Below are 24,935 nucleotides of genomic sequence, written 5' to 3'. Positions count from 1 at the left end.
CTATATATAGAGAATACTACATGAGGTAGTGTGTGACATGAGAATGAAATGCCCAACCGAGGGGTGGGTAGAGAGAGTATGCATTAAATTCTCATTTATCACACTACCTGCGACAAGGATGGCTGTAGGGGTGATGTCAGACCAGGAAGTAATTGCACAACACAAGTTGATACAGAAAATTGCTAAAGCAAAAAAATTGCATATGATTGTCGAGGAGTTGATAATGCCATGTGCCACTGAAATTGTAAAGGAAATGTTTGGAGAGCAGAAGGCCAAGGAACTGGCAAAAATACCAGTGACGTGCGGTCAGGGTAGGCAAGGTAGGCACTGCCTACCTAGTGAGAATCCAGCAAAAAAAAAATATATATATAATAAATTGTGTATGACTGTTCATTACCTTTCGTTGTCACAACGCATTTCTGCATAGTGGATTTCTTTTTGGTAATTTACAAAATTTGATGAAAAGATGAGAGGCAGTGATGCACTCTACCTTTCCCTACCATTGAACTTAAACGTAAGCCGCTCTACTCAGTCGCGCAAGCGTGTTCCAACCTTATAGTCTCACCAATGAGTGAGAAAAAAGCACAGGGCGGCACTCACCCCTGGCGCTTATTTCAATTGAAAATGAGAGACTTTTAAAACTTCAGACCAAGAGAGAGCAATTCTACAATGATGTCACGGACATCTTCGTCCAGAAGGAGAGAAGGATGGACTTCATATACAAGTAGATATGCAAGTGCAAGTATTTATTTTCATTTTAATTGTCGGGTATTGGTGAGCAAATGTTTAAAGAACGGTAACAGGTTAACTGTAGATTTGGGCATTTATATAAAAACACTAATAGTATGAATTAAATCAGTGTGTACGCTTTACAGTACATTCTTTTGTGGACAATAATAACCATCAATTTGACATTGAGGTCAGTTAATAATAAAGTAGGTATTGAAATTCAGTGCCATCTGTCGGTTGAATCGTGTAATTACATCGGGGTTTTCGTTGAGCTGCGTCAATAACAGTCTCGTTCCCAACCGTGCATAATTAGAATTCTGCTCTCTATAAGCCTGCCAATCGAATCTATGTAAATTGAGGTGTGAGACTGGCCAGTGCCTACCCAACCACTGACCTCACCGCATGTTGAATAGCCTACACTATCCTGTGGTCCATTGTTTCATTTCTCCATTTAGAAGCTTATTTATATATTTGTGGGGGTGGGCATGCAACTTCGGGGGTTCCAATGCTACCGATGTGTGTTGAGCTTTGATTCTGCATTGCATGTGCAGGTTACATTTGAGTGTAGACTCGTCTGAGGAATATTGGTATGTACTGTACACCTATGATAGCTGCTTGACAGGGTATTGTTAACAGTCCATTGTCGTGTAGTATTCCAATTCTGCGCATTCACGCGTAGCTCTTGTGCATTTCTGTTATATTGGTAATGAATGCGCAGGTGGTTTTGTGAGGCACAAACACATTTGCAAATTGACCAAAAAATGCTATTTTCCAACTTCGCGCAACTGTTTTGTGCCGTGTCAATTTTTGTGCACAGCTGGAAATACATAACTGCCTCACTTTGTTGTGTTCTGTTGTGCTGGTAGCTCTGCCCCTTCCCCTTGTCTCAGAACGGCACTGAATTTGAATCAGTTGCTCTGAGTTTCAGTTTGTGATCAGAAAAAGACACGCAGCTGTTAGAATTTAAGCTGCATTAATTTCCCAATCAATGTATTTTCTGATGAAAGCAATTCCAGGTTTAATTTTTCCTTCCTGCTCTGCACTTTTAAAACGATGCACTTCTCACACAATGTCGCTCCCATGCTGTCGCTGGTATTGGCTTGGTATTGATTGGGATAATAGTGTATTGTAAACCGGTCACCCGATTTTGCTGAAAACTTGCATTTTGATAGAATGTTATTAATTCTGTGAATGCACATCATGGTATGTCCTTATATTTGTTGCTGTATCTTAAAAAAGTCTCATCAGATTGTGAAGAATCTTGGTTTTGACATTCTTAGCAGCCATTTTTGAGGTTATTAGAATCCAATAAGATTATTATTGGATAGGTCCTAACTGCATGTACGAATTTGATTCGACTTTAAATTTGTAACTAGAAACTATTCAGCATACTACCTGATTATCTGAGCTATTGACCACTGCACGTTCAGAGCACATGCTTTGTACCAAGGATTTGTCTAATTTAAATGATGACTTTAACCCTTTGCAGTCCATTTATTAAGTGCGTGTCAGACGCGTCAGGTCCAATTTATTTTCACACGCGCTGTTTAAAAGTATTTTTTTTCCACAGTCAAACGGGTTTAAAAGGCCCTGCATATCAACAAAGCACTCACTAGGCATCTCCAGCCCCGCCCCACCCTTTCATTCGCTATAGCTTTCACATATGCTAAGAAACAAATAATAATAATAATAATAGTCGTACATACCGATCAGTCATCTCCTGATCACTCGTTTTTATTAACAAATGCCTCAAATGCGATCCAAGTCATTATTTTATTACTATAACATCTCAAAAAAGCTCTGCAAATGTCCGTCATATTCTCTGAGCACTGATGCAGTCACAGCCAGCTTGTTTCCTTATGGCCGCCGTTATTTGATGCCAGGGGCAAGTATGACTATTCATGAGATACGCCTTTTTTTTCGGCTTGTCTCGGCTCCTTTTGCTCCCACTCGGCCATTGAATGGTTTTCTCTGCTTTTTCCGGAGAAAAAAAGAATATATATATAATCTCTGAGCAGACTCTTAAACCCAGAGGAGACGTTTAAGGAAGACAGATGTTCAAACTCCTGTAAGTGGTTTTGTTCGTGCACTGTGCGTGCTATATGTCCAGACAACTTTTTAATCATCATTTAATTTGAAGTTTTAACAAATCAGAGCAGTAGTAGTGTTTTCGGTTTATTAAATACTTTAAAAATTGATCAAGTGGTTGCAAGCCACTGGGCGTTTCCAGTGCCTTTACAGGTTTAACAGCATTAGTACTTCAATACAGTAATACAGATATGGTTAATTATATGATTAGCCTTCAGGCTATAAAATGCAAAAAGCTAAAGCGTCCATCGCTACGTTCTAGAAGATTCAATATATCACTCTCAACAGCTAAAATATAAATCCTTTATCTTATAGCAATGCGTCCAATATAAAAGAGATATTAAATTCAAATATATGCTTACCTTCCAGTATATGGAAGAGTAGTGTAGGATATATGAAAAATAAGAACTGTCTTCAAAAGGCAGAGACTTGTGAATACCACCAAACAGCAGTCAGTTTTTCAGAGATCTTCAGAGCATGAACCACACAACTTGTAGTTAGCAAGTCGAGCGATACTTGACTGGGGTTTTACCTTGGTTTTTATAGGATTTTCCCTCCGTTGAATACATCAGGAGTCCCAGTTAAATCTGATCATCAATCTGCCTTGACAGTTCTTTTGAGTAAATTCTAGAAGGATCCGGTCAACTTTTTTTAAACTAATTGGAGTTGCTCAACAACCTTCAAAATTCATTGGATGCAACTTATTTCCAAAAATATTGGAACATGATCTCATAGCTTCTCTTTTTTTCAACCCCTCCTTTTTCTAAAAAGTCACAGTTCACAGGATCCTTGCTATAATACCTCACAATACAATACAAGTTTATATGTGTATTAAGAGGTGCTATTTTGTGTGTGATTTTATATTAACCTGAGCCTAATATATTCCCTCTGAGCAACATATCTCATCACCTGTTGTTAGGGATGACTCAAACACATTGCCTGTATGATCTTAGTATAGAGGCGGCTTTGTAGAAGGGAATACAATATGGATAAGAGGTCCTTTGATCAAAATTAAAGATCCCTTAGTAATGGCCTTAACCCAAGTGTCCTTGTCACATTTTAGAACAGAGATCTGGCTAACTAGGCTAGCAACTTGCGCGTCTTTCAGATCTGTTGCCTTGTCCATAGTGACTTAAACAGCCTTGCAATAGGGAGATGCAGCTTTTATATACAACATATCTGGGTCAGTCTTTCAGACAATACCCAGCTTCTATAGGTATTGCATTTTCAATTCTATTCCCTGTGTTGTTGTATAGGCTGAATGGAAAGCAAGCCCCCAGCAGACATTGCCAATGGGCACAACCAGGCCCTGGATGTCTACCCTGAGAGCAAGGAGAAGATAGAGGATAGAGGACAGTGGAATAACAAGCTGGAGTTTGTGCTGTCAGTGGCTGGGGAGATTATTGGACTGGGGAATGTTTGGAGGTTCCCCTACCTCTGCTACAGGAATGGAGGAGGTGAGTAGCAACACTATATAAATGCATTCATAATAAAATATCTGTCAAATATGTGCTATAAACTTCATCACCCACCATTTAAGCGACTCTTAAAGTGACTGTAGCTTGAAAAAATAATCCCATAAATATTACCTTCCATTTTGTTTTATAGGTGTGCAGTTTTGCAAGAAACAAGTTATAGTTAACATGTATGTCTGTTTTAAAATATGATATCTTGTATTACACTAGGTTAATGAGACTGCAAGCCATGCTTTCAAGAAGCATTTCCTTAGTCATTTCACCTGAAGGGTAAAATTTTACCCACGCCTTCTTACTTCCCCTATTGACTGACTTACTTTCATCCAGTAATATGTTTTGACACAGTGAAATGACTTAGGAAGCATAACAGATTTCCATGGAAACTTTTTTGAACCTATTGTAGTAACAGATCTAATGTTTTAAAATCTTCACTGACAAAATTATTGGCACCCTACGCTTATTGTACCATAATTCAAGGTAACCGATTAAGGACAAGCATTTAGTAAACTTTAACCACTTTTTAATAAAACAAAAAGCAGAATATACAATTTATAGTAATAATAACCTTTATCAAAAAACAAACAAACTTTGAAGTATTCATTCATGATAAAAGTATTGGCATCCTGCTTTAGTTTTGTCTCCTCCTTTTGCTTTTATTACAGCTTTCAGCCGTTTATGATGACTATTAACCAGTATGTTACATCTTGTTGGTGAAATCTGGGCCCATTCTGCCTTGCATATTTCCTTCAGTTCAGACAGATTGGATACACAATGCGTGGCTGCAGCTTTTTTAAGGTCAATCCAAAGCACTTCTATTGGATTGGAATCTGGTGATTGCGAAGGCCATTCCAGAATTTATCTTCATTTTCTTCAGAAATTCCAGAGTTGACTTGGCTGTATGCTTTGGGTCATTGTCATGTTGGAAACTGTCTGCCAATCAAGTAGATGGTATCATTGTACTTTGTAGAATGTTTGATACATGGCTGCATTCATTCGATCTTCAATCACATGAATGTCTCCAGTCCATGAACTGCTAAAACTCCCCCACATCATGATCGACCACCTCCATGTTTAACTGCAGGTTTTCTTCATTGAAGGGGTTCCGTTTTTTCTCCAAACATAACGTGATCTATGTTTGGGTAAAAGTTATATTTTAGTCTCATTGGATCTGAGAATTTTGTTGAAGAATGCTTCAGATTCCTGTTCATATTTCTTGGCAATGTGTTTTATGAATTATTTTAAAAGTGGTTTGCAGTGAGGTCTACAACTCTGCTGTGTTCAGGTGCCTTTGGACAGTTCTTTCATGGGCTATTATGCTTGATGCTTCAAAATCTTTTTTTAAGTCCCTGGCGTTTCTGCTGCCTGCTGTACCCGTAATGTTCTTTGTGTGTCCACTTCTTTCAAGCGTTTCAGTTTACTTTGTTCTGTGGTACTTCTTGATAATTGCTCTTGATTGTGGATTTTGGTATTCCATATTTGAGACTGTTCTGTAGCTGTTTTCTTTGTTGCAGTTTGCTGTGCAAATATGAATCCAACTCCTTTGTGCCATCTGCTGTGTTGCCAAAACATTCTTCTTCAACAGATAGGAAATAATTACATCTTTTTCTGGCTATTAACTTTATAATGCAGCTCAGATAGTGTATAATGGTTTTCAGTCAATTACTATATATGTTTTTAATTGGTTCTATTACATTTTTATAGACATAATGTAAAGGTACCAATACTTTTGTCATTAACAAATTGCTTAAGTGCTTTTTAAGAGTTTTGTGAGTGGCCAATCCTTATAAAATAGCTGTTCCGGAGGCTGAGCCTGCTGGCGGGGGCGTTTTCATCTCCGTAGTGCCGGGGCAGCAGGTCTGGTTGCTGGGTAGAGGTCTGCATTAGAAGTAGACGGTACTGAGCTTCCATCTGAGAAATGATGAGATAGAGAAATTAATGCAGTGTTTTGAGGAGATCCGGCAGGGAGGGAGAACGGGTTGCAGTGTATGCAAAAAAGCAAAATGCAAGAGAAAGAGCTGAGCTGTGACTGGGTTTAAATAGGGAACTACAGACCAATAAGCCTGACTTCTATTATATGTAAACTTCTGGAAACCATAATAACATCCAAAATGGAAAATTACCTACAGTATATGGTAACTGTATCCTGGAAGACAGTCAGAATGGTTTTAGGAAAGGGAGATCGTGTCTAACTAACCTGCTTGACTTTTTTGAGGATGCAACATCGACAGTGGATAACTGTAAAGCATATGACATGGTTTATTTAGATTTCCAGAAAGCTTTTGACAAAGTCCCGCATAAAAGATTAATTCTCAAACTGAACGCAGTAGGGATTCAAGAAAATGCATGCACATGGATTAGGGAGTGGTTAACATGTAGAAAACAGAAAGTACTAATTTAGAGGAGAAACCTCAAAATGGAGCAAGGTAACCAGTGGTGTACTACAGGGATCAGTATTAGGTCCTCTGCTATTCCTAATCTACATTAATGATTTAGATTCTGGTATAGTAAGCAAACTTGTTAAATTTGTAGACGACACGAAAATAGGAGGAGTGGCAAACACTGTTGCAGCAGCAAAGGTCATTCAAAATGATCTAGACAGCATTCAGAACTGGGCAGACACATGGCAAATGACATTTAATAGAGAAAAGTGTAAAGTACTGCACGCAGGCAATAAAAATGTGCATTATAAATATAATATGGGTGTGACAGGGTGGCTGAGTGGTGACATCACGGTAGAAGCAGGAACTACAAACACTGCAGTTTAAAACAAAAAGGCGGGTTTGCCGTTTTTTTAAAGGTAGCAAAAATGAATAAAATATTTAAACAAAAACACTGGCGCTCACAGAGCAAAATAAAAGAGTAAACAAACACAAATCTCGAGCACAAAATTAACAATAAATAATAAATAAACCATACAGGTCAGGCTGGGCAGTCGCTGTCACTTTTCCTGTATGTTATAATTTAATTTAGTTTCGTTTTCACACGATCGCTCCGCTCTCGCTCTGCTCTCGCTCTCTTCGCTCCTACAACACCCACCACCAGTGCCGAGAGCTGCAGGCTTTTATTAAGGTGAACCATCTCCCAATTAGCCACAAAATGAATCCCGTAATTAATTCGGGAGATGGTTCACCTTCTGCACGAGTTTTTTAAACTGTGGATGGGACTACCCATCCACGCTAAACAAAATATAAAACCACAACACGGCTACGCCGTCATCTATACATAAATAATAAATCCTGCGGCGCTCGCCGTCATACATGATAGGAAATTAACCCCATCCCTGCCAACCACCACCAAATCACCACATAACAATATTATTTACAGGCAGGGCCCTGCCCTGCTACAATGGGAGATACTGAAATTGAAGAAGGAATCTATGAAAAAGACCTAGGAGTTTATGTTGACTCAGAAATGTCTTCATTTAGACAATGTGGGGAAGCTATAAAAAAGGCCAACAAGATGCTCGGATATATTGTGAAAACTGTTGAATTAAAATCCAGGGAAGTAATGTTAAAACTTTACAATGCATTAGTAAGACCTCACCTAGAATATTGTGTTCAGTTCTGTGGTTACCATAGCAATGTTCAGAAAGGGTCTCCCCAGTGCCATGAGTTGTTACATTATTTCATCTTTCCTTTCGCTAGCGCTTCTGTGTACTTAAATTTATTTAATATGCTTAAATGTGTTTATAGTTCTCAATTAAATAATATGAATATGCAAATAAATTAATTAATTAATTAATTAATTAAAAATAAAAAATAAAATTATGCGAGACCATGCTCCACTTGCCTTGGGTGACAGGTATTTTATTGAACTGCTCTTTCTTGTTAAATAAACTGTGCATTTGAGACCAGAATACTTACCTGGATTGCTTCCTTTATACCTCCACGTTACAATATCAATTTAAAATTGTGTTGCAACACAAAAAATACCAGTTTTAATGTTCAATTCAACATCAAACATTAAAAACACACCGACAACAATATAGTTGTGCAGTTTTTTGTAATATGCATTGTAACCAGGTAGGATACATTCATCTTCTCTGAGAGTAAGTGAGTTTACATGAGTATAAGAATTCCGATATTTTTCAGAAAAATAATTCCGGTATCAAAAGTCATGTAAACACAGTTTTCGGAAAATGTATTGGAATATTCCAAAAGTCAGTTTTTGGAAAACAGCACCTAGAAATTTGCGATTAAATTCCGAAAACTAACAAAATGTATATCATGTAAACACACTTTTCAGAAAACTTATTGAAATAGCATACTGCGCATGTGCACACTTTGACCCATTTCTCCTGCACGTGGTTTTAGAAAACAGAAAATAATAATCTGTAGTCAGTCTGTATGCATCCATTTGTCTAGTTAGGGATAAAAGTAATACATTTGTTAATAGCCCATACTGAACCAGCAAATGTTTTCCAGTTTTAAAATGACGTGAGAATTTAAAATAATGTCTGCAAAAGAAACTGGTAATATAGAACAAGAAGCTGTTGGAAACGTTGATTGCACATTTTGGGGAATCTGAATAGAGGTATAGGATAGTAATCTTTGAATTTAAGACCTGACATTAGCTTTCGGAAAACGCTTTGTCGGTAATATAAGATGGTCATTTTTTATTTATTTTTTATTTTATTTTTTATCTGGATTGGACATTTTCGTTTTGCATCCATTTTAACAACTAGACAATGTGGGGAAGCTATAAAAAAGGCCAACAAGATGCTCGGATATATTGTGAGAAGTGTTGAATTTAAATCAAGGGAAGTAATGTCAAAACTTTACAATGCATTAGTAAGACCTCATCTAGAATATTGTGTTCAGTTCTGGTCACCTCACTACAAAAATAATATTGCTGCTCTAGAAAGAGTGCAAAGAAGAGCAACCAGAATTATCCCAGGTTTAAAAGGGATGTCGTATGCAGACAGGCTAAAAGAATTGAATCTATTAAGTCTTGAGCAAAGAAGACTACGCGGTGATCTGATTCAAGCATTCAAAATCCTAAAAGGTATAGACAATGTCGACCCAGGCGACTTTTTTGACCTGAAAAAAGAAACAAGGACCAGGGGTCACAAATGGAGATTAGATAAAGGGGCATTCAGAACAGAAAATAGGCACTTTTTTTAAACAGAGAATTGTGAGGGTCTGGAACCAACTCCCCAGTAATGTTGTTGAAGCTGACACCCTGGGATCCTTCAAGAAGCTGCTTGATGAGAGATTCTCTTAGAGAAAACGAATATATCATTATTTTCTTAATGTACACGATGCAAGTAGGTTACTTAGTTTTTGAATGTAAGTATTGTAACTCCCATAAAGATACAAATTAAAGCCATGCTTGTGTCCAAGCTAGTTACATAAAGTTTTGTTGTGTTAAATTACTCATAAATCCAGTTGGTTAATGATTCAAAAGTTGAGTGAGTATTGTGTGAGAGAAAAAATGGCAGTTATATTAACTATGTGAAAAAAGTCTAAGCTGGAATAAAAAAAAAAAATTAAGAGCACCTTAAACAACAAAAGTAATCACTATTATTGATCTTAATGTAAACATTTAAAAAAAAATGTGTTTGTATATCTGAAAGCATTCGATTACGGTAAATCTTTATTTCATTTCTCCAATGCTGATGAAGGCTGTAGCAGCTAAACACCCACTGCTCTCCCTTTCTCTTCTTAATAAACTAAACAAGTTGCATTTTTAAATGGTTTTATGCTTATTCATAACAGAGTGTTAATTTAAGTATTTGCCCTGCTGACTAGCAAATCTGTTTTAAAAATTATACGAAAGGGCCTGATTTTCCAAAGTTGGTAAAGGATTTACTAATGAGTAAGGGCAGTACATATATTCAGTAAATTTATATATATAAACTTAAGTCAATGTTTGCAAAATCAATCAGTAAATTCACTGGAAGCTATAATTACTCAAAAGACAAAATAGGGTACATTTAATTAAAATTTTGTCAAAACTGCTGATCTTACTCATTAGTAAGTCTTTTACTAAGTTTGGAAAATCAGGCCCAAAGTGTGTGGCGACGATGATCAGCACTATATCCAAGTAGCGATGTATTACAAGTAAGTTATCTGTGTATCAATTACTCTTCATCCTCAATATAGATTTATACATTGTGACAAAATGTGTTCGTGTCCTTGACCGTTGCTTCTTTCGGGGGCTTAATCACTGTTCTAGTGTAAATAAAGCACCCCACACAACAACAAAGAAGTTTAAGGAGCACATAAGGACCTTTTTATTTTATTGTGTTACATGTTCCCATGTGTTGCTACAACTGTTTATGTAAGGTGTGTGTATTGTTTTAATTTTTTTTTCTTTTACATTTTGACCACTTTTTTAAACTTTTAAATTGCATTCCCTGCCTCTAGATGGCTTCTAATGTACCCGCACGGACTTCTCAGAACTACATTTCCCATCATCCTCCTACTCACTGGTAAAGCCATCTTGAAGCAGGGAATGCAATTTAAAAGTTTATAAAAGTGGTCAAAATGTAAAAAAAAAAATTATTAAAACACACACCTTACATAAACAGTTGTAGCAACACATGGGAACATGTAACACAATAAAATAAAAAGGTCCTTCTGTGTCCTTTAAACAGGGTACTTCCTGTATATTTATTTGTAGCGGTGTCCCTTCACAGAGGGTTGCCGTGTTCAACTCTGTGTGCGTTGTATCGTTTATTTGGTTGTTTTCTCTGTGTTTTTACCAGTTCTCTTAAGTGCCTTATTTGAACATATTTATCCAAATGTTTATTATTTTTATGTCGGCTTGTCTCCAACCAGGTCCACCAGGACTGTATTCGGGTAGAGCGGTGACCTGGTTGTGTTTTCTGTTGTTGGTTCCAGAGAAAGGAAGTATAATAAAGAGCCAGCTGTGTTAAACTGCATTCCTGACTAGGGTCTTCACTGGTGTGTGGTAATAAATTGGTTCATTTTGAGCCCTTGTGTTTTTTGTTCTATTTCGCTGTCGGCTGGTTCCCCAAGTTTGGAATTTGCCCGTTACAAGGTTATATTGGAGGTCAAGCTGTTTTATTTTTTTATTTCATTCAGGTGCCTTCTTCATCCCTTATCTCATCTTCTTCTTCACCTGTGGGATCCCTGTATTCTTTCTGGAGACAGCACTGGGACAATACACTAGTGAAGGGGGTGTGACATCATGGAGAAAAATCAGCCCTCTTTTTGAAGGTAATTAAAGTCAATATAAAATAAGTATAGATTCTCGTAGCTCTTTGCCCCAACTTGTCAAACTGTTTTGTTTTTTTTTCCTTTCAGAAACCAGTTTTGCTCAATCTACTGATTCTGAGTAACTAGCTTTAAGCAGAATTGCCCAACCTTTTTGGCTAAAAGAGCTTTTTAAAAAGAGCCGTTGGAAGAAAAGCAAAAAACCCGAAAAGGATATATATATATTTTTTTTACTACAGTACACACCACTTCAATATTTTTCTGCTGATTAAACACTTACATTAAACACATAAATTGTTTTTACCAAAACACTACCCAATGTCACCACAGAGATAACACGGCCATAAACAAACAAGATAGCTGCTTCCGCATCCAGGGGTTAAAGAATATCACAGACATTTGCAGAGCTTTTTGAGATGTTATAGTAATAAAATAATGACTTCAGAAAATACGCAAACAAGGGGTGGGGCGGGGAGGCAGCTTTGGGCTATCCAGTCACTGCTGAAGCAAGGGAAGAAGTACTTTTAAATGAAAATTAATTCTTTCATAGAGACTGGCCTATTAGCAATGAAAGACATTTGTATGCATGATCAACAAGCACTTGTTTTAATGGGATGCTTTTTTAGTGATTTGAAGGCTTGTATTATAATGAACTAAGGTATTGGTGAATGTAGTCCGGCAGAATCATGGCTAACTACCTGTTTCTCTTCAAAAGACCTTGGATCATTTATATACCTTCAAAGTAGACAGGATCTTGGTTTATCGCTCAGTCCAGTTCATTAATTGAGTTCTGAAGGGACTGTCACTATGCAAGCCCCAGCGCTGCAGCACCTTATACTCAGTGGGGTGCCCCTTATAAAAGTTTACCCTGGTAAATTTGTGCAGTAATTTTACAGTTTTCCCATGGTTATACCATACATTTAGCACTGGTTCACTGTTTTTTAATATGATTTAACCTCTCTGGGCTTTACAATGCGTACTTATAATTTACCAATGTTGGTTGTTTTTTTTAGTTTTTTTTTACACTTTTACTAACGTTTAGAAGGGTAGACCAAGTTCTGTTAAGTTCCTGCAGATCTAAGTCCAAGACTGATCTCCCGTATTCAACAGATAGCCTTAATTCCTGTAGCTACTATATGTGTCTTTGTATGGGGTTGTTGACACTAACAGTGCAGTCTCTTCTCTCCATGCCTCTCTTTGCAGGTATCGGTTATGCCACCCAGGTGATTGTCGCCCTGCTTAACTTCTATTACATTATCGTGCTGGCCTGGGGAATTTTCTACTTAAGCAACTCATTTACTTGGGAACTGCCCTGGGCATCCTGCAACAACACCTGGAACACAGGTACTTCTTACCTTCATATTTATAGATGGAGAGTAAAATTGGATGTCTGAGTAAATAGCATAGGGAACATTGAATAATGCTGTCCTAGTAGACATTATGCAGTGTCCAACTGATCTTTTGAGACCACCGGGCATAACCACAGATGCATTTTGTGGAACTTGTGTTCAATCACTGCCTTCTCAGGTGCATGTGTGTATTTTCAGGAGTGAGCCAGATGCTCTGCCTATGACGTGCTGCCAGCTGAGTTTTGTTTACAGGGGATCATAGCTGAATTGGTCGGCTGTGATTCGTTAACTAGCTGGTGCGCGCGTCACAGCAGAGCATCTAAAAGGGAGCTCCTAAAACTCACCTTTTCTTCGAGGCAGGGCAAAGCAGTCCTTTCACCTGTGTAAGGGAAACAACAAGTGTGGTGAGCAGCCAAAAGCCTTTGTTTTAAATCTCGTGACTACCGAGTGTGGTACCGGGATCAGAGATCAGTTTTTGTTATTGAATAGGATAATGGGATTTTAGCACTGGGAAAGTATCGTGAGTTTGAGATGTGTTTGCCGGACTTCCTTATAGCAGGAACAGCACACTGTTGTGTTCACAGCACCTTATATTTACAGCTGTCTGTGTCAGTGTATTCTTTTTGGTTTTTGTATTGGATAATTTTACACCGCTGTGCATTTTTACCTGGTTTTTACCATTGCTGGTATCAGCTATGGTTTTCTTTTGTGTGCGCTGCCAGTGAGTACATTGAACACCTGAGCAGTTTGCAAAGAAACTTCACAGTGTCTGTTCCCTTATTTCAATGGCTGCACCCCACACCCCCATCACACCATGGCATTGTATTGTTGTTTAGCAAGCTTTCACTTCCATTTACTATGCTTTTTTTGAATATACCACAGAAGGCATATGGAAAAGGGGTAAGTCTTTATCTTGACTGGTATAAATAAATATTTGATTGATATGCACAGGTATTGCAGTTTAGTTCCCTGTTATTTACAGTCCATAGATATGCAATGGGGGGCATATCCTTTTTGACTGGTCTTAATAGAAGTCAGTAGTTATGCAATTCTTTGCTCATATTCCATATGCTGAGTATGTTTATTAGGATGTTTGTTAGTTAAAAAAAAAATAGTATAAATCAAAACGCTATGTAAGTTTTGAAACAATTTTCATATTGGTGTATTTTCCTAATGAATGTCTATTGATTGTTGTTTTAAATGATAGTTGCTTATCAGTTAAATACTTACTCATGATATGTTACTTTATATAGTTCTGCCACCCCTAGCTTTAGAACAGGGAAAAGCATGCACATTCACAGTATTAAAAATGTATTGTCTCATATGATATTGTGTCCTTGTGGTTACAAGGTTCCTGTGTGGAGTTTCAGAAGAGAAATGAAACATACAACTGGACAGCCCCAGCAAACGCAACCTCTCCCGTCATAGAGTTCTGGGAGTAAGTCTTGTGTGTTTTATTTTGTATTTTTTGTTTTGTGTGTTGCTTTACTGGGACTTCCTCAGTCTGGAGCATTCACTTTGTAAATACACATTGTTCTGTACTTGCAAACAACATGTTTTTATTATCGTTTTGCGACCCCAGTACAGTACACCTAGGGCTTCTGTTTTTTGGTTTTTATTAATTTCATTTTTCGGTGCTTATTTTTAGATATTTAAGTTTCATGTTTTTTTCGGGGCTTTCGCTTTTTCTATACTATATGAAATTATTGTTTTCGGTTTCTTTATTTTTTTCTGTCACAATATTAACTTGACAATACGTGCACACTTCAATTGTACCTTCTTTCATTTGCTGTCTTCCACAATGAAATCCTTAAATCCTTACAGTTACAGGCATGTTTCTTCTGGGTTTCCTGTGTGTTTAGGCATTTTTTTTTTACATTTAGCCAATTCACAATTATGTTTTAAATTCCACGAGTGTGCGTAAATACTATCAAACTGTAGCTTTAAATCTCGCGAGCAAGAACAACCCTCAACTTCCAAGTAATTGTAATCTCATTTTAAATCTCACAAGCGGAGTCTCCAATAGAAATGTAGGAATGTGCTGCCACTCAGTAGTTTGGGTGGGTTTAAAGTATTCTGAATGAATCAGTGTCAGGAAGGAGGGACATTGCCCAGCTGCACTAAGGACGTTTTTTTTTTTGGAGGTTACTGTATTTTATTTATGTTTTTCACAGGGAAAGAGGTCAAATCAACGAATTGAGTAACCATTTCCAGTGTTTCTTGGATATGCATTTTTTTTGTATTGGGTGTTTTATCGTTTTTTTTATTGGTTAAATCCAAAAATCAGAAGCCCTGTATACTGTACAAAATTAAATTGATTCTGTAAGGTACTGAGGTCGCAAGAGGTTATGAACAGAAACTGCAACGATAAGATACACTGAAAAATGAAGTAAAACAAAAGAATGGGTTTATTATAACACAGTGGCCCTCTTTTATCACGGCCTTTAGACCAAAATGAAGTTTGCACCATTTTTTGTAAATGTACAGTTTAATTTTAAAGGCTCGATAATGTTTGTTACCAGTAAAATTAATGTTTTTCTTTTACTTCAACTAAAAGTGGTGCAAATTTAATTTGAGTGATAAACCTGAACAGCCAGCACACACCTTCATTCAAAGGCTTTCTCTTATTATTTATTTCTATGCAGACGCCCTTATCCAGGGTGACTTACAATTGTTACAAGATATCACATTATTTTTACATACAATTACATTATTTTACATACAATTACCCATTTATACAGTTGGGTGTTTACTGGAGCAATCTATGTAAAGTACCTTGCTCAAGGGTACAGCAGCAGTGTCCCCCACCTGGGATTGAACCCATGACCCCCCGGTCAAGAGTCCAGAGCCCTAACCACTACTCCACACTGCCGTTCTCTTATATAGATTGTGGTATGTTTTTTGGGTTGAACTCTTTTATTGTTAATCACATTTATCAAGACTTGGAATCTACTAACTAAAGGGGACAACAAAGTCAACCCAATGCAGTGCGAATTTTAGGACACTTATGGAGGAGTCAACTGATGCATCAGGATATAATTAAATACAAAATACTACAGATTAAATAACACTTGTGACAGATTACAGTACTCTAAAATACAGGATTAAATGCATTAAAATAGGGAGCAGATAAGAGCAAGTAAAGCGCATTAAGGAAGAGTGATAAAGTGTCCAGAGGGAAAAGAGTTCTACAGGTGCTGTCTGAAGAGGTGAGTCTTTAGCTTGTATGTTACGATGGATAGGTGGCTGTTTCATGCAAAAGAAATAAAAAACACAACAGCAGTGGCATACAGAGAAGCCAGAGGCATTCTAGAAGATTATTTTTACCGGTATAAGTACATGTGTGTGGCAGAGGGGGCATCAAGTACCACAGACAAGAGGAAGGGGGGCGAGGTCCAAAAAGTTTGAGAACCACTGCCCTAGAAAAGGTCACCTTCACAATAACAGCGTAACAAGAATTAAAATAAACATTGTGCATTAATTTACACTTGCTTATGACAATTCAGTGAAAGTCATTATACTTACACTATACTTATATGCTTACATTATATACTTACATTATACTTACACTGAGATAAAAAAGAAAGACACGTACCGCGATTGTAACACACGGCTCACTTTACTACTGAGTGGATCTGTCTGATAACCTAACACACGGCTCACTTTACTAATGAGTGGATCTGTCTGATAACCCTAACACACGGCTCACTTTACTAATGAGTGGATCTGTCTGATAACCTAACACACGGCTCACTTTACTAATGAGTGGATCTGTCTGATAACCTAACACACGGCTCACTTTACTAATGAGTGGATCTGTCTGATAACCTAACACACGGCTCACTTTACTAATGAGTGGATCTGTCTGATAACCTGACACACGGCTCACTTTACTAATGAGTGGATCTGTCTGATAACCTAACACACGGCTCACTTTACTAATGAGTGGATCTGTCTGATAACCTAACACACGGCTCACTTTACTACTGAGTGGATCTGTCTGATAACCCTAACACACGGCTCACTTTTTTTCAATTTTCTTTGGTTTGTAGGAAACGGGTGCTGAGGATTTCTTCAGGCATTGACCACATTGGCATATTACACTGGGACCTGGCGCTCTGTCTCTTGTTGGCCTGGGTCATGTGCTATTTCTGCATATGGAAAGGAGTCAGGTCCACTGGCAAGGTGAGCTTGCCCTATTGTTACCAGCATTCTACTGTACCATGCAGTCTGCTTTTAACATGGAACCATAGAATAACTGTGCAGGTGTATGACCAGAAACAGGATGCACTAGCAGCATGTAGCACACAGCAATCGACTGTTTGGAACCAAATGAGTTGTATTCTTTGACAAGCATTTCAACTAGAAGTCTTTCTCAATATATTTGTGTACAGTGCTTCCTCATTATAAAAATTGAAAATAAGGAAAACAGTGAATTAGTGAAAGGTTTTAATACTGTAAAGTATAGTACAATGTACTGTCAGCACGGCCTAACCATAAATTATTGAATCGTAATGAAATAGTGTAAGCTGGTTCACAATACGAGAATGACCTGCGATCCTTGTTGAAACAAGGAGAGGCTCTTTTGGATAGCTGCTACTCTGTCGCCCGAGAGGTATATGCGCATCGTACTGGAGTCCAGCCGGAGCCCCAAATACTTCGTACACTGCACTGGTGTAAGCCGACTCTTTACATCGTTGATGGTGAGGCCCAGCGTCATCAGATGCTCTGTCACGACTGCTGTGTGGGCCACTGCTCTCTCTCGCGACTGGGAACAGATCAACCAGTCGTCGAGATAGTTTATTACTCTGATCCCTGCAGCCGCAAGGGGGCGAGGATAGTGTTCGCGCACTTTGAAAACGTACGAGGAGCTAGGGAGAGGCCAAATGGCAGCACAGCGAACTCGTAAACGCTTCCCTGAAAGGCGAAGCAGAGATAATTCCTCTGCTCTGGACGGATGGGAATGTGAAAGTCCACGGTAGTGAACCAGTTGCCCGGCTGGATGGACTGGAGGATATGACGGTGAGTCAACATCTGGAACCTCCTTTCTTTTAAGAACCCAGAGTCTATGAGGCGAATGGCTCGCATGCACAGCAAGGCGGCCACTTCGTTCTGAAGTACCGAGGCTTGGAGAGGGTCTGTCATGAAAGTATTCGTGATTCCTTGAAAGGGAGGAGGTCCCAATAGGAACTGAAGTGCGTAACCTGTGTGCATGGTGGCGAGTTCCCTGGTGTCCGAGGTGCAAGCGCACCGATAATGCAGCTGGTGTGCCGAGAAGAGGGTCTGAGGCTGCAAGCCTTCAGGGGCCCTGCTGGGCTTGTGGCGGGTCGGTCTGGGGTGGCTGCCCTGTAGGCGATGCCTTAGGTCACCCAGCAGAGCCGTGGGAAGCGGACCTGTCCTGTTGACAGTCCGCGTCTGAGAGCTCGTCTACGGTTCAATCTGCCCCACACAGGAGCGCGTGGAGGGAGCAACGCGGCCACCTGCCAGGACACCTTGCGTTCCCGGTGGGATCTCTGCAAGATCTCCACGGCTGGTCCAAAGGTATGTCCTGGGGATATCGGCGCTTCTAGCAGTGCGGCCTTTTCCGTGTCAGGAACTCTGGCTTGACTCAGCTGTCTACAAGCCACCACTAGGCTAGCCAGGCTCGAGCCAAGAGCTCGCCCTTGAAGACCGGATATATGTAGCAGCGTGGTGGACAGGAGGCGTAGTTTGGTGGCCATCGGCTCAGGGAGCGGGGCCTCACGCAGGACGCCGTCCATATTGGCCTTCAGTATACCCGTCGTGTTTGCCAGGTGGGTTACCTGTGCCTCCACTGCGTACACCCGTTTAAGGTGCGTCTCTGTCACCCTGCATTGCGGGTTCGGACACGCCATGTCTCTGGCTAAACCTCCCACCGGCGGAGCCTTGACAAAGGCCGCGATGATGGAGTCTCCCGGGGGAAATCCCACTAGGCCCAGCTTGTCCACGCCTTCCAAGGAGGCAAGCTGTGCGGCCTGCTTCAGCACGCTTGGAGCTGAGACCAGATGATCCCAGGAGAAGTGGACCTCCTCCATTAAGGCCGGGAACTTTTGAGAGTGCAGGGATATCGCCTGCGTCTGCCGCTGGTGTCAGGGGACCTGCAAGAACACTGCAGTGGTGGAGCACTGGCTTCCGAGGCCACCTTGAAACTAGGTTCCCCCTCGGCTGGGGGTTCGGGCTCCCCTCCTACCTCCATGCCGGAGGAGAACGAGGCTGTGTCCCAGGAGGGCACTATCGAGAGCGTATCCTCCTTTGCCAGCTGGGGCGCTTCTTCCCATTCACCCTGATGTCCTCTGGGGGAGGGAGGGTACAGTACTTGTGACAGGGTTGGAGCTGGGGCTGCGGCTAGAGCCGCACGTGCCTGTCGAGACAGGAGCTCCAGGACCTGGGCCATTTGTGCCTTGAGGTCCATAATGTCCCTGGCCTGTTTAGACCGCTTCACCCTTCTCGCCTGAGGGGATGAGGAGTAACTACGGAGGGCCTGTGCGGGATGTCAAGCAGGGGGTCCTGGGACAGTTCATGGAGGAGGGGCTCTGGGGTTCCAAGAGCTGCTGATGGTCTGGCCACTGAGGACGCGGAACTCACCCTTGTGGCCCTCTCCAACCTGTTCTCCTTCACCTGGGGCTATAAAGCCACACAGATACTACAGGCCACCTCTCTCTCGAGGGCCAAGGTGGCATGCTAGACGCCCAGGCACCGCACACAGAGGGTGTGCCTGTCCTCCTGAGGGATGTTGGCCCTGCAGGACGTACATTCTGCACCAGTTGAACACAGCGTGCACGGAACACTGCTTGCACTGGGTACATCATGATCTATAATATATATATATATATATATATATATATATATATATATATATATATATATATATATAGCACTGTGTGATCAAGCAACAACTGCACTGTGTGCACCGTGTACCATGCGGCACCATGCGTCCCTGCACTAGTGCTGTAGCACTGTGTGCACCGTGAAGCACCGTGCACTGGAGATGTAGCGGTGGGTACCGAGCACCGTGTGCAACGTATGCACCGTGCGTACAGAGTAACGCGGGCACTGTGTGCACCGTGTACCATGCGGCGCCATGTCTGTGCACTGGCGCTGTAACGCTGGGCATGGTGTGCCGTGTGCAGTGAGCACTGCGCATCTAGATAACGAAGTACCATGGACTATGCATGTACTGTGGTAGCGAAGCACCGGGGGGGGGGGGGGGGGGGGGGGGGCGGTACACACCTGGCCAGCGCTTAGCAAAGACCAGGGAGACACAAGGGCCGAAGCCGTGGTAGGCGAGTTGAAGAAGACGGCAAAAAACCACGTAGAAATAGGGGAGAACACACTGTTTGTTTACACGGCCCAACTCACCGAGGTGGGCGTGCCTACGCAGCCAGCGAGGTCTACTCAACAGCGGGGATGCGGCAAGGCCTAGTCCTGTGGAGGAACAGTCACTCACACAGACAGATAAGAAAGAGCGGCCTACCACGCTAAGGAGGCCGCTGAAAGACAGAAAGGCAAAAGGCTCAGTCTGTTTCAGTCGTTGATTTCCTAGAAAGCAGCTTTCCGCACGAAAGCAAGGGAAATACAATCAACTCGATTCGACTCGAAGCTCTTTTCTGTCAACATGCTCAGCTGAACACAGAGGTTCTTACCATACCGTCCTGAGAAGGAAAAAGAGAAATGGCATCCTCAGAATGACGGTTTTAATCCCTCGGTGTGTCATCCCAGGAAGGGGCCTATTGGCAGTTCTGCTATAGAGAGCCTAGCGATACCTACCCAATGGGCAGGCATAGCCCATACATAATGTCGTTGGTGGTCATCTTCGAATTGAAAGGGAATCAAATTAGTCTATGTGGCTGAGAATGATTTCTACCTTTCAAATCCTTATCTCACTTATCAATCATGGAACCAGATCACCAGTACATTACAGTATATTAAATGTTTTTACAGTAATATCTATAAGTAACATATGTCCCCTTATAAATACTAGAAAACCATATTGGTCACAGAGAACTTTTAAAAATGGACCATTTTTGTATATGGACAAATAAAGTAACCTGGTTACCATGGGAATATTTACATGCTGCCAGCATTAGTAAACACAGGCAAGTTTAACCATTCCCAAGCTTACCAGGTAATTACTGCTCGATTTGTTTTATTTCTGCAATGCTTTGGATATTAAAGTGTATGATTCCTTCTGGTTGTGCTAATTCAGAAGGATACTGTGTCATTACACATTCAGCAGTATAACTGCATGGTTTGGTTAGGATTTGAGCTGAATAATAACATCGTTGGTAATCTGTGTTCCGATTGAAATATCAAGACCAATGTTATTCATCGTGCGGTTTATCAACACTAAAATGGAATTGTAGCTTTATTTTGTAAAATGTTGATGTATTTTATTTGACTCTGAAAAAGATTTGTAGTCAAAACGTTGTTGTTGAAGGTTTCTTTTAGTATTACATCATGTACCAGCATCGAGGAGGCATATTCTAGGTAATGGTAGCAGGGACAGACAAACGTTCAATCCATATGTTGTATTACAATAAAAGTAAAAAAATGGACTGAATTATAATACCTGAACATAATCTCAATATTTTTTTAATAAAGTAGCCGGTGCAAATATAGTATTAGGAGATGGATTGCGCCGATCGCCGGCTTTTTTTGACCCCCTGCTTTGAAAATAATTGGTTATTTTTTTTTTTAGCAGTCATTTTTAACGTTTTAGCTTCTCGAAGTGCTTAACGCAGAAAACCCGCCCCTTCAACTCTCTGATTGGTTAAATGTGTCAAGACGTAACACAGCTGTCAGGTGGTTCCAAGAAATTTTATTCACCCAGCAACACGCAACTGACCTAGTCTGCTAGAAGCGCAATCCATCCTTATTATTAAAGGCACAGTAGCATCTGCAAGACGGGCGGATTGGGTTTTTCCAGACGGGCGGCGACAGCCACTCTGCCGGGTGAAAAGGCCTGGGGAGAACCCTGACATATATATACAGTGCCTTGCAAAAGTATTCAGACCCCAGACCAATTTTCTCATATTACTGAATTACAAATGATACATTGAAATTTTGTTCTGTTTGATATTTTATTTTAAAACACTGAAACTCAAAATCAATTATTGTAAGGTGACATTTAAGAAAAATAAAAAAAATAAAAAACTGAAATATCTTGCTTGCATAAGTATTCAACCCCCACACATTAATATTTGGTAGAGCCACCTTTCGCTGCAATAACAGCTTTAAGTCTTTTGGAGTAAGAATGTACCAGCTTTGCACACAGTGTTGGAGTGATTTTTGCCCATTCTTCTTGGCAGATTTGCTCCAGGTTGTTCAGGTTGGTTGGACGACGCTTGTGGACCGCAATTTTCAAATAGTGCCACAGATTCTCAATGGGATTGAGATCAGGACTTTGACTGGGCCACTGTAGGACATTCACCTTTTTGTTCTTGAGCCACTCCAATGTTGCTTTGGCCTTGTGCTTGGGATCATTGTCCTGCTGAAAGGCGAGTTTCCTCCCAAGCTTCAGTTTTTTAGCGGACTGAAGCAGGTTCTCTTACAGTATTTCCCTGTATTTTGCTCCATCCATTCTTCATTCAATTTTATCAAGATGCCCAGTCCCTGCTGATGAGAAGCATCCCCACAGCATGATGCTGCCACCACCATACTTCACTGTAGGGATGGTGTGTCTTGAGGCATGGGCAGTGTTAGGTTTGCGCCACACATAGCGCTTTGAGTTTTGGCCAAAAAGCTCTATCTTGGTCTCATCTGACCACAAAACCTTTTCCCACATCGCAGCTGGGTCACTCTCATGCTTTCTGGCAAACTCCAGACGTGCTTTCAGATGGTACTTTTTGAGTAACGGCTTCTTTCTTGCCACCCTCCCATACAGGCCAGTGTTATGCAGAGCTCTTGATATGGTTGACTGGTGCACCATTACTCCACTCTCAGCCACTGAACTCTGTAGCTCCTTCAAAGTGATTGTTGGCCTCTCTGTGGCTTCTCTCACAAGTCTCCTTCTTGTTTGAGCGCTGAGTTTTGAGGGACAGCTTTTTCTTGGCAGTGCCTGAGTGGTGTGATGCAGCTTCCACTTCCTGATTATTGATCCAACTGTGCTCACTGGGATATCCAAACACTTGGATATTATTTTGTACCCTTTCCCTAATCTATGCATTTGTATTACTTAATCTCTAACTTCTGTAGAATGCTCTTTGGTCTTCATTTTCCTTCAGATTCACAGCCTGACCAATGATCCTTCAACAGTGGGGTTTTTATCCAGAAAATGTGACAGCAACTTTAATGGTTCACAGGTGGAGGCCAATGGTAAGGTAATTGTGTCCTCGTTAGGGCAATTTCTTTCATCGGTGTAAACTGGGAGCTTCCACATCACAGGGGTTGAATACTTATGCAAGCAAGATATTTCAGTTTTTTTATTTTTCTTAAAAATATTTCTCAACATAAAACCAATGTCACCTTACAATAATTGATTTTGAGTTTCAGTGTTTTAAAATAAAATATCAAACATAACGAAATTTCATTGTACCATTTGTAATTCAGTAATATGAGAGAATTGATCAGGGGTCTGAATACTTTTGCAAGGCACTGTATATATACATACACACAAATTTGACCTATAAAATAGGAATTTGTTGTTTATCATGAAACAGCCATTTAAACTTTGAATCTGTAGTCTTTAATCTACATGCAGAATGCTGAGAAGAGCCAAAAGAGCTTCACCACAACAGAAACAGTGATAATGTTGCTGATGCCAATCAGATTAAACTTTTTGTTTCCACTCCTTTGACTTTGTTTGTCATGTATAAAAATAACATTTTGAAACCTCTGTTAACGCAGTATAAATGTGCCATCCCCTTTCCATCCTCTAGGTGGTGTACTTCACCGCTACGTTTCCCTACGTTATGCTGGTGATCCTGATGATCCGAGGGGTGACTCTGCCGGGGGCAGCTGAGGGAATCAAATTCTACCTGTACCCAGACCTCAGCCGGCTGGCAGATCCCCAGGTAAGAGAAGGGAGCATTCATAATGTCATTGTCATCATCATCCACTGGGGAGGGGGAGTGTGTAAGATAACCACTCCTAACAGAAGTACTGGGTTACTGCGTGGTCTGCTGGGTAAAGCTTTAGAGCCTAGCAGATCTATTGAGAACATAATTTGTTTTACACGTTTATCTCTATCATATAACCCCTGAAGAAATTTTTTTCAAGGGATTGCTGATGTTTAGTTACTGGGACCTTAAACACATTGGGCTATTCTGAAAGCTCTTTACTCCATATCGTCAGTTAAACAATTTTTTTTATAAAGGAAACCAAACCAGAAATAAAACAACCCAGGTAAATTAGATGTGTTTCTTTCTTGCTTCAGAATTGTATTTTCTTCCAGAAAAAAAATTGAGTAAATAGCTTGGCCCATTGAAAAATTACAAACATAATCTATTCATTTTCTGGTAAAACAGTTATTAGGGGTTCTATATGCAAGTGGATGTTTTGTGTTTTATATGTTAATGGTTTGCAACCGCAACTACACTTCTATCCACTTGAAACCGCAGGAGTCAACGGTCACTTTGCTATTCGACTAGTTAACTAGCGTATATAATTCTGAAAATATTCAGTACCAACAGATGACTGATTTACTGTTTTTTATATACGTAGAATCAAAATAAGCTTCTTCTTAACACGCTAATTATGCTAATCAGGACGCTGCAAACATGCTTGCGTCTTAAAGTGCCATTTATTAAAGAGAAAGATTAATTACAGTCTTCAGATCTCCATTTCCAGATAGAAACCAAGTTACATAATGAGGTTTCAAGTACATTGATACTGAAAAGAGTTCTGGACAAGCAAAAAGTAGAGTTCATTTAGATTTTTCGCTAGCTTGTTTACAGCTGTATCTTTACCAGTTGCACACTTAACTTGAATGTTTGTGCAGAATTCATCAAATCTAATCTAATAAAAACAAATGTTGCCAAGCTACTGAAACCTGGAAACTAAGCCCAGCCTGATTTGTCTCGGTAAAAACTGTTTTCTTTAAAAGAACTCAAACTCCCAGAAGCTAGATGCATTTGCTCGCTCGCATTTGAATACCA

The 24,935-nt window shown here is 40.2% G+C and overlaps 1 protein-coding gene across 1 annotated transcript in view; it reads left to right on the top strand.

Annotated features, from left to right (window-relative positions):
- LOC117414560 (sodium- and chloride-dependent GABA transporter 2-like) overlaps positions 1-24,935 on the top strand; it is a 55,912-nt gene that overhangs the window by 4,985 nt on the left and 25,992 nt on the right. The window contains exons 2-7 of the mRNA XM_034024327.3: positions 4,074-4,274; positions 11,342-11,476; positions 12,677-12,817; positions 14,173-14,260; positions 16,875-17,007; positions 23,718-23,852. Of these exons, the coding sequence (XP_033880218.2) occupies positions 4,079-4,274; positions 11,342-11,476; positions 12,677-12,817; positions 14,173-14,260; positions 16,875-17,007; positions 23,718-23,852 (828 nt within the window). The 5' untranslated portion in view covers positions 4,074-4,078. The remainder of the gene's footprint in view (positions 1-4,073; positions 4,275-11,341; positions 11,477-12,676; positions 12,818-14,172; positions 14,261-16,874; positions 17,008-23,717; positions 23,853-24,935) is intronic.

Source organism: Acipenser ruthenus, chromosome 7 (assembly GCF_902713425.1).
Source record: "Acipenser ruthenus chromosome 7, fAciRut3.2 maternal haplotype, whole genome shotgun sequence".
Lineage (NCBI taxonomy): Eukaryota > Metazoa > Chordata > Actinopteri > Acipenseriformes > Acipenseridae > Acipenser > Acipenser ruthenus.
Note: the sequence above shows the minus strand (reverse complement) of the source record. Positions and strands in the feature narration are given on the sequence as shown.